This window comes from Seriola lalandi, unplaced genomic scaffold (assembly GCF_002814215.2).
Source record: "Seriola lalandi dorsalis isolate HSWRI2012SDOR001 ecotype SW California unplaced genomic scaffold, Sedor1 jcf7180002054573, whole genome shotgun sequence".
NCBI lineage: Eukaryota > Metazoa > Chordata > Actinopteri > Carangiformes > Carangidae > Seriola > Seriola lalandi.
Genome location: NW_019525126.1, coordinates 679,487 through 698,860, shown reverse-complemented (window position 1 = coordinate 698,860; position 19,374 = coordinate 679,487). Strand labels below are relative to the sequence as shown.

General features: G+C 41.1%; 1 protein-coding gene across 2 annotated transcripts in view; it reads right to left on the bottom strand.

Annotated features, from left to right (window-relative positions):
• Positions 1–707: 707 nt before the first annotated feature.
• Positions 708–19,374, bottom strand: part of tmem63c (transmembrane protein 63C) — a 30,352-nt gene continuing 11,685 nt past the window's right edge. For both annotated transcript variants that reach the window (XM_023417318.2, XM_023417319.2), the window contains exons 2-23: positions 18,869–19,097; positions 16,318–16,397; positions 14,774–14,861; positions 12,609–12,646; positions 11,710–11,852; positions 10,717–10,768; positions 10,503–10,611; positions 10,012–10,085; positions 9,768–9,848; positions 9,563–9,683; positions 9,235–9,368; positions 8,930–9,052; positions 7,667–7,820; positions 7,462–7,568; positions 6,732–6,818; positions 6,566–6,631; positions 6,297–6,459; positions 6,096–6,201; positions 5,101–5,268; positions 4,890–5,002; positions 4,726–4,800; positions 708–4,451 (exon numbers count right to left, since the gene is read on the bottom strand). In XM_023417318.2, coding sequence (XP_023273086.1) covers positions 4,221–4,451; positions 4,726–4,800; positions 4,890–5,002; positions 5,101–5,268; positions 6,096–6,201; positions 6,297–6,459; positions 6,566–6,631; positions 6,732–6,818; positions 7,462–7,568; positions 7,667–7,820; positions 8,930–9,052; positions 9,235–9,368; positions 9,563–9,683; positions 9,768–9,848; positions 10,012–10,085; positions 10,503–10,611; positions 10,717–10,768; positions 11,710–11,852; positions 12,609–12,646; positions 14,774–14,861; positions 16,318–16,397; positions 18,869–19,081 — 2,526 coding nt within the window. In that variant the 5' untranslated portion in view covers positions 19,082–19,097 and the 3' untranslated portion in view covers positions 708–4,220. The remainder of the gene's footprint in view (positions 4,452–4,725; positions 4,801–4,889; positions 5,003–5,100; positions 5,269–6,095; positions 6,202–6,296; positions 6,460–6,565; positions 6,632–6,731; positions 6,819–7,461; positions 7,569–7,666; positions 7,821–8,929; positions 9,053–9,234; positions 9,369–9,562; positions 9,684–9,767; positions 9,849–10,011; positions 10,086–10,502; positions 10,612–10,716; positions 10,769–11,709; positions 11,853–12,608; positions 12,647–14,773; positions 14,862–16,317; positions 16,398–18,868; positions 19,098–19,374) is intronic.

The window sequence follows — 19,374 nt, the reverse complement described above, 5'->3', positions numbered from 1 at the left end:
CAGACACACTGCTTCAGACACTAAGCTAACATGCACCTGCATTCATTACCCGACCCTCCCCCCTGCTCTGAAAGTGTCTGCTCGGTGATTGTCATTGGACAGGCGGCCAGATCAGAGGAATCACTGTAGTTTGACACTTTGGGAAATGTGTTTTTTTGTTGTTGTTGAGAGTTTGATGAAGATATAACTCAGCATCCAGTTAGCTAAGCTTAACACAAACCTGGAAACAGTAAAAATAGCTAGTTTGCCTGTCCCTGTCTAAATGTACCTCTAAAGCTCAATAATTGACATGTTTTATCTCACTAGTTTGTCTGCCTGCTAAACCCTAAATGTAAAAAAAAAAAAAAAGCAGTTTTCTCTAGTTTCTACTCTTTGTGCTAAGTTAGGCTAAACAGCCGCACAGTCTACATTCATATTCAATGACAGTGCGTGAATGAGTGTTTTCAATCATGTCATATGACCCTAGGCATGAAAGCAAATAGCTGAATTTTTCAAAATATTAAATTATTGATTTAAATGGTCAACTTTAGCATAAGTCAGAAACTGGTACTGACTAATGATAAAAGAAATGTACACATCTCCTAAAGGCATCCTGTGCACATTGCACTACTTTTTACCACATGAAGTCTGACTCAATGTCTCTCAGAAACTCTTTATCATAGAACACAGTAGAGGAGAGTAATGAAGAGGTCATGGCACAAGATGAGTGGATTGAGCTGAATTAATTTTAATTTCAGATCACAGCACTTCACTTTTGACAGATGAAGACTCGTTAGCCTGACAGATCAATCAAAGGCAAACTGTCCGTTAACCTCAAACTCCTTGGCGATATTACAACCCACATTTACAGCAGGCTCAAATTTGAAATCATGTATGAGACACACATTTCATAACCAAGAGCAAAAAGGAATCGACACGTCTGGAAAGCTGATGTATCTACCCAGTATATGAACAGACATGACAGGATACAATAAAACTAGTTAAGCATAAAAATGGACAATCCTTTTCTTGCATGGCCATTAGAACTAAGAATATCCTAATAAGTTTTATTTTGTATTTTTCAAAGGAAAGCATGTTTAATGATCTGTAAACTAGCTTCTGGAAGAGAAAGCCACAGGAGATGCTCTTTGATGTTTTTTTTTTCCAAATAGATTTTACTTCATGATTCTCTGCACTGACCACTTCAGACCCTCTCTGCTGCCAGCTTTGATCTGTTTTATACAGCACGAGGAATTAGAATTAGATTCCTTGTAAAATGGAGCAATACATCTCATTTAATGAAATAATATGCCATCAGTGTTATGAAAGTACAATTGAAAATAAAAAGTAAAAAAACTTCACTTCACAGGCATATGATTTAATATGATTAAAGTTATAATAAACCTTCTCAGACAGAACATAAAATGTACTGAAATCCACTCTACTGACAAACAAGACGTTTTTCAGCTGTTCTGGGAGAGGACTGATATGAACTGATCAACAACAGGACAATCAACGTTAGTCAAACGTGTTGAGAGATGTAAGAGAAGCAGCTTTTAAAGCTGACAAAGAGCTACATCATACAAAGATCTATATGGTCAAAGAAAACAGCAGTTGAGAACTGAAAGGATATTGATTGAAATCAACAAGGCACCAACAAGGCCACAATACAAAACATCTTAAAAAAGCGACACAACTGCTGTGACATAAAGACACAGTAAGTTAGCTTAGTGTTGTCATTCCTGACCTTGGAAACAGCATTTTACCAAAAAGTCTTCGCCCAGGATCCACTTACTTGCTTGTTCCAGAACTTTCGACCATGTCACACTGTCTTTATCAGCAGATGAAGTTTACTGAGCTGTCACAGAGCTGTAGAAGTTCAAACTTTCCATTATACTGAGCACTTTTATGACACTCTTTTACACGTAGACATAAAACGAGATTTTGCCTAAGGCTCATACTTGAAAACTCCAGAAAAAGAAAGTAAGTGGACCTTGAAAGGGGTCTCTTCTCAATAAGGTCAAAAATGAATGATTAAGCTCAACATTTATCAACATGGATGAGAGTCCTAAAAGTGCACAGAACATTGGAAAGTTTAAACATATACTTTTCCTATGGCAACAGAGCAAACTAATCTTCTTATGAAGACCATGTGACATGATTGAAAGCAATTCAGGAAAAGGTAGAAAGCATATCTTGTGTTAAGATTGTTTTGTTAATATCTTTGTGGAAGGAGTTCACTGCTTGTCTTCTGACTAACAGAATTAACTAGTAATTGACTGTTGAATGAAAATCATTACTCTGGGTTGTTGAGTTTTTGAGTTTGTTGTTGTGTGTTTCATGACTTGGTTGTTTCCCCGCTCTTTAGTTTTCAGTCCATGCAGCATATTTCAGGCCATGCTGGATTGTCACACAAAAGGGAGTTTTCTTCAAGGCACAGCAAGAGACATGAAAAACAAACTACAATCTAGTTTACATTCAGTTTGATGAGAAAAACTTTCATCCCACCATGAGGAAATAAAAATAACGCCAAAATACAAAACTTGCAGACATACAGACTGACTGTAAATCAATAAGATAAACATGTGCGAAACTTGACTTAGGGATACAGAAGGATACAAATGCATACCTCATTTATACAACATAGCTGACATGCAGTGGACTGTGACTGAAATCATGGTGTAGAATAGTGTTTTTTGAATTTTACTATTTTGTGACGTTTTAGCACAAAAACATTTTACGCTAAACAAATGAATGTGAATAAACGATTTTGAGCCATTAAAGTAACAGAATACTTTTTGTTTTCAGTATTTTTGAAACTAAAATATAATATATTTTATATAATAATAAATAAATATAATGGCTTTAGTAGTAACACAAGCTGAAGTTACTTTCGATATTTCATGTAATTAGAAACATGGATGAATTCTTCTAGATTTCCATTGTTGTCTTGAAGTTAGAGAAAGTAGACTCCATGACATATATTCAAAATGTTGTAAATCCAGGGTGTGCTTCTACTTTTTGAGTCTCTTGTTCAATTTCTTGCCGAGAGTTAAATAAGAAGATTGATACCACTCTCATGTCTGTTAAATGTGAAGCTACTGCTAGCAGCTCATTAGATTAACTTAGCTTATTTATATTTAGAACAACAACAAACGTCCTGGAGTGTCTGCTTGGGACAACAAGAATCCACAAAGTTACTGTGCCTAGCCAAGAAATAGTCCCGTCTCTGCCTAAGCTAAGCTCCTGCCGGTAGCTAGCTGGTATTTATCTTCTCATCTAACTCTCAGCAATAAACCAAATTAGAATATTTCCCAAAATATTCAACTGTTCATTCAAAATAAATAAATAAATAAAAATACAATTCTGTCACATACAATCAAAACAGCATAATTAGGGAATACTCTGATTAAAATGGGACAGCTCTGCAAATCCTTGACCAGACTCCAGTGGCACCTGCTCCCAACCCAAAGCACAATATCAATGACACCAAAAATACTGTAGCAAAAATAGCAACCTTGAATTGATAATAGTTACAACAAGCTTCAGGTACAAGTTAAGCTGCTTGTGCCTCCGTGGAGAGAGTGTACATTTATTACAGTACATCTCTGAGTTACATTCGGCCCTCCATCTGTCTGCTCTCTCGCTGCAGATGGCTTCACAACTAGCTGCCCTCACCCTCACTCTCTCTGCGCTCTGCTGCCGAGGAACCAGATATCACCCAGTGCCCAGACCACTCTGTCAGTCTGCTGGGGCAAGCCTGCTCACACCACCCACTCTGATGGAAACTTTCACCTCCGCTCATGTCCAAGTGGCACTGCATGGACAGAGTATCTCTGATAGATACCCAAAGGCAATTCCACCCCATTCATTTCAATTACTTTTAACCTTTTTAACTTGCAAATGAAGCCACAGAAGAAGATGGAATCCCTGTGATGGAGCATCCAATAGTTCAACTAAAATCATCTGTACATTTAAGTTGTTCTATCAAGATTGATGTGTGGTTCATGTCCGTTGTGTCTATGTCTATACATTTATAGTGATGTTTATATGAATTCTGCTCCTGTATTCTCAAGCTCCTTCAGGTTCTTCATCCTTTCTAACAAGCCCAGTCTAATCTCGGGGTCTGAGGCAGCTAAGTTGGAGTCTGAGGTCAGTGGCAAAAACGCAGCATTGCAGCATTTAGCAATCTGTGTTCCCCAGGTGAAGGACACGTGGAAATCAGCTTGCAGGATTTAGTGTTACTGGTAGCCCACAGGGCTATCCATGAGCGGGCTGGAGCAGCAGGGGTCTGGAGGGTCTTGGAGCTCAGTCTCATGGGTCTGGGCATGGTCTTCCTCACCCTCCTCCTCCTCCACCGCGTTGTGGCTTGAACCCTGGGAGCTAGCCATGGCGCCGTAGCTGTGGTGGGCCGGGGAGGGCATCGGAGTCAAAGCCAGCTCTGGCTCCAGCAGCACGGACGCCACAAACAGCTGAGGAAGCCAGATCAACATACAGTTTATGATCGTGTCACACAGTAAATCACTCAACTCACAGGGAGTGTGTGAGATGAGAGTACGCTTTTAAATTTGGGGTATTTTTCCCCAATTAAGATGTAAATATCCCTAAACTTATAAATGTATCATGGTTACTATATTGTACAGAGTCACTGCAACATTATATCTTTGAACCAAGTTAAGATCTAATACTAATTTGATCTAGGTCGAATGTTGTACTGGTTAATAAGAGAAAAATGTGGTACTGTACATTGGAGGCCGTGGTTGATGTTACGGTACTCCTGTCTGCATCAGTGAATGTCCCCTCTGCTGGCTGATCAGACATCTGAAACAAAGAAAATAAATAATATTCACTGAGTATTACTGCTTCCTCAGATAAACCTGATGTCCCTGAGTTATAGTGGAGCTGCTCACCTGGTAGCTCGTTGACTTGTCTGGTTGCTTCCTAAGGCACAAGCGGAAGAGGGAAAAGGCAATACAGGAGAGCAGGGACACTAAGGTGAAGAGGGTGATGGGATGCATTGGACCTTCAATATTAAAGAGAGAGTGAAACAAATTTAAAACACTTATTATGCAGAACAGTTATAGAAACTGTAACAGGAAATACATGGCAGTGATCAAATACCTAATTTGAGCACAGAGAAGAAGAGCAGCCAGAACATGCAGAGGAGGGGAGCGATGATGACCTGGCTGATGGCTGCTCTATGGATCCGCTGGTTTAGTTTAGTGGGAACGTATGCATAGTAGATGTTGTATCGGTCAACCATGTGCTTCAGGATCACATAGAGCAGACCTGGAGGGGCACAATAAAACACACATACACTGACCGATCAGTGCCATAAGTATAAAAAAGAGAGGAAACTCCAGCACAGTCCAGGCAGGAAGAACAAATATCTTAATAATATGAAATGTATATAGTGCTAAAAGTAAAATTTAGGCCTTCCATTTCAGTTTATATTGTGCCTTTCAATAGTGTATTACTATTATTAGTTTACATATTAGCAAACAAATTTGTAATTAATTGCAAGTGTCATGTACTAAACTGAACTGTACTAAATTAAAGTAGGCAAGTACATGCTAACCAATGGGAGCCTACTACTGGCTCCAGTGTGACATTATATTTGAAAAAGGGGACATGAATAATTCAAATTAATATTTTGCCCTTTGGCCCTTAAATGAAAACCTGTGCTGGTTCTCTGTGGTTCCATTCAGTGAAGTTTTAATTCAACCAGTGAGATTATTTGCCTCAGCCCTGCCACAGAGAAATGAATGAATAAATAAAACAGTGATCTGCAGGAAACAACACAGGTGAAATAAATGGAGCAGCAAGGTATGAGATATAAAAGAGCCTGTTTGGACTGATGATTAGGCTGCAGAAGTAAATAGAGGCTCGGTGAGCTCTGGGCAGAGACAGGAGCAGAGTGGGCGTCTGGCTCGCAACTCACTGTGTCTGGGTGTCTGGGACTACAGCAGCAAATTCACACAGTCTGCATCGGACTGGCAGGCAATAGAGGAGAGTGAGGTTAGAGTAAGAGGAGACACAGCGCAGACAAACACGAAAGAGAGAGAAAACAAGGGAAAAAGGAAGAGGTAGATGAGGATGAACAGTATGTTGCTCACCGAAGGGCGTAATGATGGGACATGTGATGCTGTAGGTCATGCTGACTGCAAAGATACACATGGTCCAGGCGTACTCCAGGCCAAACTGGAACTCATAGGCCTGACTCTGCGGACAAAAACACAAACACAGTGAGCTTTTTAGATCTTAAAATCAACACTCACATGAAAAACACTGACGTAAGCACGAAAGGCTCCACTAACCCGTTTGACATGAATGCGCTCAGCCTGGGACTTTGCAAAGCAGAGGCGGAGGGCGTACACCGTCAGTGCCGGGATACGAAGCAGCTCCATAGATGTGCCAATCAGGCTGGACGTGATCACGTAGTTTACAAAGAATGCACCGTTGTCAGGAAGAAACACACACCTGCACCAAGAAAACAATGTTGAGTGTTGGGCTGCAACTGAAATGCCTTTTTAGGATTAATAAAACTCTTGCTATATTTTATTTATTCTTTAAAAAAAAAGCTTACTGAAATTTGACATTCTTCTCATCCAGGAAGTTGATATCAAACAGCCAGGTGAAGAACAGGTCCAGACTACAGAAAGAATAAAATATGAAAGGTAGTGAAAAATTAAAAAAGTCGGAAAAAAATAAAATAAAAGCAGAAGTTATATGTTTGTTCTGAGTCTGTGTACCTGGATAGACCAAGTGAGGGCAGGATGATGACCATGAAGACCAGCAGTAAAAAGCACTTGTGCATCGTTACTTGGTTCTCACCGGATCTGAAACATTCAATTACAGACAAGAGATCATAAGGACCCAGGGGTCATTGTGTAATCAATATTTAGTTCTAAAACACACCTACACCCTTCCTTCAACATAATAGATGCATTTATGTGAAATAATGTAATGCAAAGTCAGCTGACTGTTGGGTTCATTAGCAGGAACTACGCTTTTCACTCCAGTTAAACAGTTGATTTGCATTCGCTCCCTCGCACATCACGCCTGCACAACACGTTTGTGGGGGTTGTTATGTAAAGAAAGGGTGCTCATAGGTGCTGCATGAGGTTGTCTCCCTATGCACAGTTCTTTCGCTCCTCCTCCTACTAGTAGTCACCATGCAGTGCTCCTCTGCGCATGGTGACTACTGTGCATATCATTATCCTCACATGGAGATCTCTATGACAACCTGCCCAGAATAACAGTGAAGGGAGAGTGACAGAGAGAAGGAGGGAGAGAGAGGGGAGAGAGTAAAAAGAGCAAGAGGGTGAAAGAGAAAAAAAATAATTGAGATGAAAAAAAAAAAAAAGAAATGCTGAGAGTTCAGAGGAAGACAGGCAGCTACATATGAAGAGTCCGTTTGAAGAAGTAAAGGACAGGCATTTCCATTTCAGAAGGGAGCGGTGGTCGATGGCTGGTGAGTACCTGGTCCAGTGGGACTCAAAGAAGGCTGAGTAGTAGACGATGAAGGGCAGGAGCACCGAAAACGCCCACAGCAGGAGGGTGGGGAAGAACTGGGTAATGACAGGGCTCTATATTGGAAAGCAAAAAAAAAGCTAATTAATGACACCGAAGAGGGTCAAAATGAAACATTGAGGTCGCAAAGTTTAAATTAATTTCAAACTCTGACCCGCAAACTCTCCACAGGCTTGGTCACGTTGAACTTGTCCATGGTGTTGACGATGATGGCAGGAGTGGTGAGGAAGAAGAGCAGCAGGAAGAGGAGGATGTTGAGGAGGACGCAGCGGAGCCACCAGCGAGATCCACACACTGACAGGTTTTCCCTGGTGACAGGAGAAATAATGAGCCTCAGTTCACAATCATCCTACAGGACAGACGGGACAGTTAACACATTTTCTCCCCTGACACGCCTGTAGTGCATGTATTGACATAAGCCAGAAATAGCCAGCTCAGTCGTTTCTTCTATGTGACTTGGTGACTGTATTTCCACTGCACTGGACTGGAGAGCAGGTTGGGAACAGCACACTTCAACGCTCAGTTTTAACGAAGGAACAAAAGACCCTGCTTAACCCCGCAGCCTGCAACTGCTCCAGTAGTCTAGTTAGTGCAAAAACACACTCGCATACAAACACACTGCAGCCAATCAGGCGTGAAGCACAAACAGTGAACGCTACCATCTCTTTAGTCAATCTCCCATACATAGACATCCCTCATTTGTTACATAATCACACTGGGACTGCTGCTGCATTTGCTTTCCAAGATGAGACACATGCATCGTGGCTAATCCAATCATGGATAAGGAATGAGCTTTAAATGGTGTTTGCGATCCGTTTCACACAAGCAGCAACATACTGATACATCTTGAATGTTGTGCTCAGTGCTCAATGAAAAAGAAATAGGAATATTAACACTAATGCCAAAGCTGAGATGCATAATGCATAGATAGTCCATCATTATGAGCTAATTTTGCACTGACATGAATTACTGAAGCTCACAGAACTTTGGTTTAAAGTCTAGTCATGATCTTGAGGTTTCCAAAGATACTAAACATGTCAGGATAATTAAAGGGAAATATTTCTAAATGATGCATGAGATGCGTAAAATTGGGTATTACACTGTGTCTCCCTGGGTTTCCACTGGGTGCTCCAGTGTCCTCTCACAGTCCAAAGACATGTTGGATAGGTTTATATATTGCTTGTATTATAGGTGTGAATGTGACGGGGTTAGGTTACAGCTACCCGTGAGCATGCACAGGATAAGTGGGTATAGATAATGGAAGTATAGATATCTCCTGTTTGTAGCTGCAACAAGTAATAACAGTATAATTTTGTCAGTGTGGAAAATCTGACTAATTAACGGAGAATTCAAGAAGAATATTGAGACCAAAAAGCACCAAAAGAAAACTGTGATTTCCAGTGATGTTGGTACTGACCAGATGATGTCACTGGGAGCAGGTGCATAGCTGACCCCCCATTTGTGAGACTGCACCACAGTGGTGATGCTGGACTGCTGGGGTCTGCAACGGCAGCGCACAAGACTGTAGTCCTTCACAATCCTGGAAAACAAAACAAAACGAGACGTTTGAAGTTGCTGCAGAAATCTGCATCAGCGCTCAGTCTCCCGCCTGCTTTTATGCCTCTCCATGAATTTTAAGGGTGCTGCCTGCTGTGACATGGGTTTATGTGATGAGAGGATCTGACAGACATAAACCTCAGTGTCGTGCTGTTGTTTACTCACACAGCAGTCATCCTCTCATCACGGAAAGTCACAAAGGCGATGCCAAGCCTCTTCATGGAGATGCGATTCTTCTCAGCGTTAAACTCGTCAGTCCGCTTTTCCTCTAACTCACTGTAGTACTGTTCTGCATCCACCTGCAGAAAAAAGTTAGAGCACACATTACTCACTGCATTTTTTTACTCTCAGAGATCCCCAGATATGCAGTGGCAAGATATGTTGTATTTACCTACATTTGGATTGCAGTGCCATCCAGTGGTAATATCTTTTCTGTGCAGCAACTCTACAAGGAAAGCCAAGTGCAAGTCCCAATAATACTGATAAAATGTACCTTTTCAAAGCCGCAGATGTCGCAGCAGAATATCTGAGCACACGGATGGGTCTTGATCATGATCTTCCCCTCCTTTTGGGATTTTGTGGCAAAATACAGCCTGCCTTTCATCGCTTTGCGTCTGTAAAAAAAAGCAACATCCTCAGACAAGAGCTTCACACTGATCACAAAACTGTGTTGTTCGGATTTGCAGCAGTTACTATACCTCTCCAGGTCCAGCCTCATCAGCTTGTGGACATCGAAGCAGAAACGGATGTCAGTGACAGTGCAGCTGGGGTAGGCCTCACTAGTGAATGGAGCAGAAGAAGTTATTCATAAAGAATGTACTGAAGTTGTACACATAGATGTATGAACAAAAAAAATGGCCGGGGGTCCTCATGACAGGAAAGAAACATAAGGAATTTGACTTGACAAAATAGAAAAATAGAAATAGAGCAGTAAATGTGTACTGGAAATGTTTGGTGATGAGTCCTGGGTCAGAGATCTCTCTGGGTATGGAGGTAATCATCAGTGTCCTGGCTATCTGCAACACATAACGCAACCACCATGAGTTATAATGAACTGCAAAAAAAATCCATCTGATCAAGTGGTTTAGAGTTAAACGGCCATGGCTTTGGTTGCCATTAAAGTACAGGCTTCAGAACTGCTGGCATGGCTGTGACTCTTTGTCTTGTTATTCATTTTGGCCCCGAAAGTCGTTTTTTCTTAAAACAACAGAACAAATCTGTCATTTCAAGTTGTTTTAACAGTTTCCTTGATACTAGTGCAGAAATCTGCCCTCGTCTTCTTTTCTTTTGTAGCATTTTTTTTTGATTGTTTGGGAAAAAATGTGTGTTTTGTTAGAAAGTAAAACTCAAAAATAGAGAAATTGACTCGATAAGATGGATGTTTTTACAGCCAGGCCATGATGTTTAAACAGTGTGATGTGATGGTGACGGACCTTCTCGTCCTCCCTGTACTCCAGCCGTATCGAGTGGTGAGCCATGCACAGCAACGTGATGATGAAGTAAACCAGGGCTAAGATGCTGTGGAGCCAGAGAAAGCTGTCCCTGTCGGCCACAAAAACACCGCTGTAATTCAAACGTAGAAGGAGAGTCCAGTGTTTCTGTGATATGTCATGAGATTTGATGTCATTCATACGGTGTTACACTCACTTTGCACTAACGTTAGCCAGTGTTGTTCTTCCGAAGTTTTCAGGACTGTCTCCTGTAGAAATAATTAAACGTGACAGAGAGTGAGACGTTTTAATGACTTACCGGGGAACCCCCCCCCCACCCTCCACCTCCTCTCCCTCGCCTCTTTTGTCTGGGGGGGTGAGGCAACAATGAAGCAATGTCACTATTCAGAGAAATTGTTTTCCTTCCAATCTAATGAAATCTCAATCACACAAAATCCAAACATCGCACACGTGCCTAACTCCTGTTGTTTTAATTTTGGGCACCCTTTGTTTGCTGTTGCCATGGCATTCTGTCAACGGGTGTTGGTTTATTTAATGACTAGGGTGACACACTGGTCCATAAGATGTCAGCCAGCAGTAATAAAAAAGCTTCTGCGGACCGCCTAGCTCCTCATAGACCCTGTAATGGCTCCTGCCTTCATCCTGCTCCTACATAAAAAGCACACAACTGCCAAAAGGCATTTCTGCTGCTATTTAGCAGCTGATTTTGTTTCCCATCCCAGCCCTGACACCTATATGTGTATGTTAAGAGGAAATGAAGCACTTTCTATTCCTACAGTCTGACTTGGGGAATCACTTGATGATTTGCCACTGGCATGCTAGTAACTCCCTTTAGATGAAGTGCAGCCCCTGTGTATGTATGTGTTTATGTGTTAAATAAAAAGAGTTTTACTCCATAATATTGTTTTATAGTTCAAGTTAAAATTATCCTTCAAGTTGATTTCAGTTTTGATCTTATTCCATTTTTGCAAGATTTTTTTTTTTTTTCTTCACCTCAGTTTTACCACAGATTATTTTAAGATGAAATTTCTAGGCATTTAACCAGTGTATCCTTTGGTGTGTAAATGTGTGTGATTGTCTCTGTGTGGTCTGGCCTCTCTCCCTGCGAGGTGCCTCTCCTGAGGTTAAGGATATCCCTTGGCTATTCAGACATTCGGCTAGGTCGACCATCGTATGAGGACCAAAATACCCAGGAGGCTCCCGGAAAAGTTGACCGGCAGGATCGCGGCCAAAGACAGCAAGCAAACTACTGTCATGAGCAGGATGATGTGGCGCTGGAAGGACAGGTATGTGACGGCGTCGATGCCGCATTTGCTACGGATCTCCTCGTCCCTGCAAAAAGAGAGAGAAGAGAGACTTTCAAAATCCTTCAATACCAAACACCCCGAACTCTCTACACAACATGATGATAACAAAGACACTGTTATCATCTTGAGGTGTCAGTGATGAAATTTCCACTTGAGCAGATGCAATAGTACTCAGAGGGGTGCAGTCTTAACCAAACACATGCATGCAGTCCTGTCTGCTGCCAAGACAAATGGGCCTACAGCTTATACCTCATCATGAGTAAAACTGTGGCACCACTATTTGATGCCAGAAGCTGTGGTTACCAGGCGGGAGGTTTAGAAAAAAACAGTGTCGTAAAATAGAATAAATGCATGAAAAAAAAAAAAAAAGAGGTGTACACCGGTCTCATGGAAGCCCACACATTGCGAACTTGCAGGGTGGGTTTGCACTTTTCCCAGGGATCCCAGGGTGAGCCACTGGCACGAGAGCTAAAAAGAGAAGCACGCAAACGCCACCATAATGCTATGGAAACCATGGACACCATGGAAATCGCTTTTTTACGGGGTTAAATGTGTTGTGTGCAGTCAGACTCGGGCAAAGTGCAAATATGCAACTGGAAACCATGGCACCAGCGGTCGCATGAGCCCAGACTCGTTTGTTTTTGCTGCTAAATGAGATATAACACGAGAGTTTACATTTGACAGTGACCTCAGCTTTGAAGACAGAGGGCCAATAAAAGGATGGAAGCTAAGATGAGAGAAGGGTAAAATAATTACAAGGGCAACTGCTTTGTGTACTTACTTCATATGGTAAAGAGATGAGAGCCACGAGCAGAAGCCCTGGAAGGAGAGGAGAATCATAAATCATCCAATGGATTGGTTATTAAAGATAATAAATTACATATATATGCAGGTCTGAGCACACCACATCTGTCTACTTGCATGCATCCATTATTTGCATAGTAATAAGATCTGCAGAGTGACATAGAGATGGAGGTTTAATAGGTCTAGCCTGGAGCAGTAACCACTTTACTGCAGCCTCAGCTTTGTGTAGGCACAGGGCGATGACTCCAGTCTGACTCTTTGTCTTACACCATTGTAAACATGCGGGGAGTGACCTCAGTCTATCACACAGGTGTCATGGTGTCAGATATTCCAGCTGAGTCATGACCCAAACTTTCCTCTTACAACAGTTGACGCAATCATCTTAGACAAGTGGACTTTATTATCAAATGCAGCATGCAGCATTTTTAGAAATCAATATGTCACTAACAAATTAACTGTGACGCCTTATTATAATTACTGTAAACAAATCAGTACATGATCAGGAGGACTGGTAGACTGTCTCACACAGACATATGGTTGATTATAGCATTTTTTAAAATGAGACATGTTTTCATGCTGTATGTCCCACAGTGCTCTCTCCATCACATTTTGCAGTGTAACAACAACTGGAGTCTGCCGGTCTTTCCTCAAATACTATGCTTCTTTACCATAATTATACTATTTCACTGATTCAAGGTACCCTGTGGAGTTTTTAACCACTAGTGGTGCTGTGTAGCAGTGTTAAGATGAGCAGGTCCCTTTATTGTTTGTATGTGTTGTAACAAGCATGTGCATAAGAAGCATGGGGGTGACATAACATAGTGAGAGGGGGATACATGTCAAATGACAGCTTTAACATTGTCTTTTGTATAATCCCAGAGCCCTTAAATTAACTTCTCAGGCTTTGTCCCACTGTGAAACTAAATAAACACTATTTGGAGTAAAACCTAGTTCTGTGATAAAATCCCAGCGCACTAGCTTCACTTGCTGCACACATGATCATTGTGCGTGCTGAGCTGCACTGGCCAGCAGTAAAGGGAGAGACAGTGGAATATTTTCCATTCTGTGGCACAGAGTTGTTTAGCTAATCTCTTTCTGCACCCGAGCCGATGGCTGCACGGTGACTGAGCTGGTCGCCGGGCCGGCGGGGAAAGGAAGCCAGAGTGCTGGATGGAAAATGTGAAAATTTCTAAATATTATCACGGCTCTTCCTCAGTGGACAAAACTAAAGATGGAGAGGGTTTTATACCAACACAGTGGTGGCATTGTTTAGCAGAGCTAGTTCTAGTTAATTATACCCAACAACTTCTAAATATAAAATCTTCTAAATATTCAATCTTAAAGCTGCAGTTATATAGTTTCTGGCCACACAACATTGACATTGTGTTAGCAAATAGTTGCCTATTTACACACCCAGCAGACAAGGGGCTAAGTCTTATATTGACTCTCCTTTTAGCTCTGGTCTTATTTCCACTAGTTTTTTCTAAAATATTTGGCTCTTTCGCTTCATGTTCACTGAATAGTTGCTAATTTTGTCTCTCTGTAGTTTGGGTCAGGGCAGATAAAGACGGTTTATCTGAACTTTTCTTTTCTTTTTTGTTGGAAGCAGGTGTTGCTGTGGCTGAAGTCTACTGTGATAAGAGTCAAACTTGAGATGCCTAATGTAAATAAATTAGCTAAAAGAGGCCAAAAAATCAAAAGAAAACAAACAAACAAAAACCACACCACAATGGTAACTGCAGAGCTGGGTGATAATTCTCTGTGGGTTTGTCACTACATATGACACCTTTCACACAGTTATTTGATATATTGTTAATAAAAAATATTAATTAGTGCAGCTTTAAAATAAATTCACAGCAAAAGAAAAAGACCACACTCCAATGTAAACTCAGAATGTAAACAACGCAAGTTTCAAAACTTAAACGACACACTAAACACACATTTTACGAGGTAAGAATTACATTAGACGTTTAGGGAACATAAAATGTTTTATATGTTTTGTTGAGAGAAGCCGAATGGAAACAAAACAGGCATGTGTTTATGGTGAACTCCACAGGGTTCCTTTAATTGATCTGAGAACGCTACTGAGGGGTTCCTTGGTGCTTTTAAAAAACAGATGAAAAACTCAAACTCAAAACTCACCATGTCCTTGGTCTCAGAGTCAGAGGGGCTGGACTCTGAGGGTGACTTCTCTTTCTCACTTGGTTCTCCATAAAACAGGGATGTGAGACTGAAGTGGGCAGACGACATACACAGAGAAATAGCAGGATCATCACATTGACTGTGGCCTGACACGACCTTATCAGTATATCCAGTATTAAACTCTGTGCTGTAAGGGATATCATAATGTAACTGCTGCAGACGGTCCCTGTGTAGTACCTGTCTGAAATCTATCCCAGTGTGCATGAATACATATTAAAACACATATAATATGGTCAAATCTAATAAAGCCAGTGCGATGATTGAATTTGTGGATATTTCTCTGTGGGCTGTACCACTGACAGTTCGACAGCGCGTCAAATTAAGCAGCATAATTGAATCAGTACTTGAGAGGACCGCTTGGCAAAACACACAGATGCTGCTTGCCCTTGGGTGCTATGAAGCCGCCATCGGTCAGGCAGAACTAATCAAGCCGGCACTCCCACAGAGAGGGGACTCCGGTCAAGAAGAATAAAACCACTGCAGACTCATGCAGACTGCTGCATGAACCAGGACTCATTTCATAACCTTCAAGGTATTCCAAATACCATTCGATCAACAAGGAATTGGCAACCGTTGATTAATTGTTTTAAGGGTAAGTCTGGTGATATTCTTTACTTTTCTTACTGTTGAGAAATCACATGAAAAAGCCCAAATCAATTTTTATCAAACTAACAAGTATCGTCTGTGTAGCCAAAATTTATTATTATGTCCTGGTGGCTTAAAAACACAACAAATGTGTGTTGATCTGCAGCTGAAATTAGTCCCAAATATATGCATTATTTTCTTGTTTGATTAACGTTTGCTATAAACTACTGTGTCCAGCTGTTTCTGGAAATTATTTAGGATTCACATCTTGTGCCACAGACAAGATAGGGAAGAATGCATTGTTGGTTTTGGTCTTTTCATTTCATTTGTTGACAATAAGAAAAAATAAACAATAAAACCGGCTTTCTAGCCTTGTCCTTTAAATTATTTATCAAGTGAAAATGCTAAATATTGGCTAGTTCCAGGTTCTCACTGTGACGATTTTATATGTTTCTCTGTTTTATATGATTTTATTTTGAACATCTTATGGTTTTGGCCAAAACAACAAAAACCTATAAAAAAAACCTCTATATTAATCAACAATGAAAATAATGAAAATATTCGAGTAGATGAGATATTTTTTCATCTAGACCACTGTATGTTTATATATATACTGTACATATGTATGTCTGACTTATGTTAATACAGGGGTTCCAGTTTCACTGAGAACATATAGAAGGTACCGGCCACTCCAACAACAACAACAGCAGAAGCTGTCTGCAGTAATTTGCTTTCTGTGCAGTACCATTTATACTCAGCAGAGGGAGCTGGAGGTTGCAGCATCAGGACTCAGGAGCGGTTCCACTGGGACTTATTACTCCATCTTAATTGTTGACATGGCTCACAGGCGAGTGAGTGTATCTCATTTTTTTGTGTAAGACAAAGAGTGAGGGATTTACCTGTCATTCTCCATCAGCAGAGCCAGGCGGCCGTAGTCCCAAGCAGCCTTTCTCAGACAGGAGAAGATGAGCAACAGGAACTGGAACACAAAACAAGAACATGAATGCAGATCTCCTGGGGATCTGACTTACACAGTCACACACACTCCATGTCCTCATCTGCTCTGGGTCCATCATCAGCCACACCCTTTGCATACCGCTTGATTTGAAAGCTGAGGCCCATCTCTGCGTTCTCATGAAGACCCTACAGATAATTGATAGGTTCAAAAAGCAGCAGCAATAATGAGCCATCTTCTTTCTTTAGAGTAGTACATGGTTGTCTTGGAAACTACCAGAGACAGGTCAGCATGCACATGCAAACAGATGCTGTGCACTAATAATGAATGAGTCTGGTCAATAGCAAGAATAAATCTAAATCGCCTCCATTCTGCCACAAATAGAGAGCAAACTGCACATCGCAATGAAATTTAAAAAACCCTATTCAACCACATATTATAGTACACAATAGTGCATTCAGCCCTGGTTCAAAATCCAAGAGCATAACTGGAACACGATGGATGAATGTTGACAAATGCAAATGGAGTAAAAGTGCTGATGAGTGTTTGACTTTCGTTATGGCATTAAATCATTTGCCCATTTGTACAAGAAGACATTTGGTTAAGTGGACGGGGATGACAGCCATGTTAATAGGAAGAAAGCTCCTATGAATGTTGAATGATTCATTTTTTAGTGATATAAAGCCTTGCATAGACAATCAGGGCAACCTTGACTCAGGCTTGAAGATGAATAATGAGCGTGTGTTCACATCAGCAGACAGGGCCCAAACTCCTTTAAATAAGCATCTCCCCCATTATCTCGCTGTTTCCTCACTGTCCATCTCCTCTCTGTTGTTTTATTTTATTTCGTCTTGATGCGTGGGCACGCTCTCCTCAAGTCCCACAGATGATTTATTCTGTATGATGGTGGAATTGATGCAGAGGCGTGCTCCCGTCACCTGGGGGGGAAGAGTGCTTTGACTCATGCTTGTCATTAAGAGACAGCGCTCAACCATCTGTGTTGTCATGACAACCAGACAGCGATAAAATGAGCCAATTAAAACACAGAGGTGGCTGATTGAGAGTGATAGCAGTGCAGGGATCAAGCTTGACAAGGCCCGACAGTGGAACTGAGGTAGTTGACAACTGAAAGTGGAAGCCTATTATTATCTGGAGACAGATATGCAACTATGTTTGTAAACACTGCGGAAGGAAAGCTAAGACATGAAGCTTTTGTGCAGATGAATATTATCTGCAACATGCACACAATAATGCGTATGCCTTCGTGTGTATTCATGTACATCACTATGAAGCCCAAAAGCCCAGATGAGGAGAAGAAGACAAATGAAAAGCTCCACAGTGACACTGTTTTGGCAGGCATGAATTTACTAAGAGGTTAATTCAGCCTTAAAGCTTTTTTTTTGTTTTCCTACAAAGAGCACCATAAATTAAAGCTGATAAAACCAATTTTGTGACATTTACTTCATTTCATTCCACACAAAATTCCAGGATTTAGTCAAGTCCACTTCCATAAAGGCGGGGACGGATTACAAAAACAAAATCTGGGCAGCATAGGCGGGGATATCCTGACCTTTAGTAGATTATTATGAAGACAGTTGTTAAGGTTAGTTAGGACCTGGGGTAAGGGTTAAAATCAACACTGGGTCAGGATTACAACTATATTTAGGCACTTGACAGTGAGCACTCTATAAAAAGTCATTGGAAGGTCCTCACAATGAATTTAAAAAATGAGCGAATACGCAGTATCTCAGAATTCATGTCACACATTCACCAATGATGTCCAACATTACTAACACCTGCTGTTGAACTCCATTATCATCAAAAGCAGAGTGAGGTGCTGGTGACAGGATGTCCATTATACACTACACTTTCACAGAGACAGCCCCCTGAACACATACCACCTCCTGTTGTCATTTTGTATCAGGGCTCAACATGGTGTTGGTAGTTTGGATATATTCAGAAACCTTGTAGTCAAGGTCTCTCAAGCTGCAGAAGTAAACAAAGAAGAGCTGATCTGGACTATAAAAGATGGGCTGTAAGCTTCCTGTTAGGAGAGCAGACATGGTTCTGAGTAGAGATAAAATGGTTAGTTGATCAACTGATTTGTAGATGAACAGAAAATGAATTAGTTGTTTAAGTAATGTTTAAATATTTTTGTAGCACTTTTTAGTGATATTTGCTTTCAAATTTGAGGATTTTCTGAATATCCCCCCCGTTTTGGATTGCTAGATATTTTCGTAGCTATTTTATTAAACCAAAAGGTTTGGGTATTTTTTGTGTGTGTGTTATTCTATAGACCAAACAGTGAATCAAGAAAATAATTAGATAGATTAATCAATATTTTAGAAGGCAGGCCTATAGGAGAATGATAATATGACATTTTGAGAAGTGTTTCATATTAAAATTTCCAGTCATGTATCACTTGGCCATGGCATTTCTGGAGCTATTGTTGACACTTTTGATATCATTGGGTGAGTGTACGCGTGAGTCTGTACCATCCAGAGCACCACATTGATGGCGAGGACCGTGGGCACCCCCCCAAATGGCAGACCCTGGAGGACGCTGCTGCGGGAGTGGGAGCGGTAGCATCTCTCAGCTGTGCTGTTTTCTTCCCCAAAGGATTCCAGGAAGCCCAGAGCATTGAGCTCCACAGCACTCCCCTCCACCACAGGGGGAGCTCTTGTCACAAACAGCTCAGAGTGCGCCATCAGCACTGGACCATACCTAAAGAAAAAGAAGAGTTTAAAAGAGAGAGAGCATTAGAATGATACAGATGGTTTTTCTTTTAAGCTTTGAGCCACACCTGTTGAAGCTCTCAAGTCCGAGCAGTCGCCTTGATATCACACTGAGTTGGGCAACGAGTGACAATATTGGGATGAATCTAAATCTGTTGAATACTCACTTGGCCTGTACAATTACAATGTTTGTGCCTTTTAATGGACACAGTGGGTAAAGCTGTGGTGATGGCATTAACTGCTTAAATTAGGACATAATGGTCTGT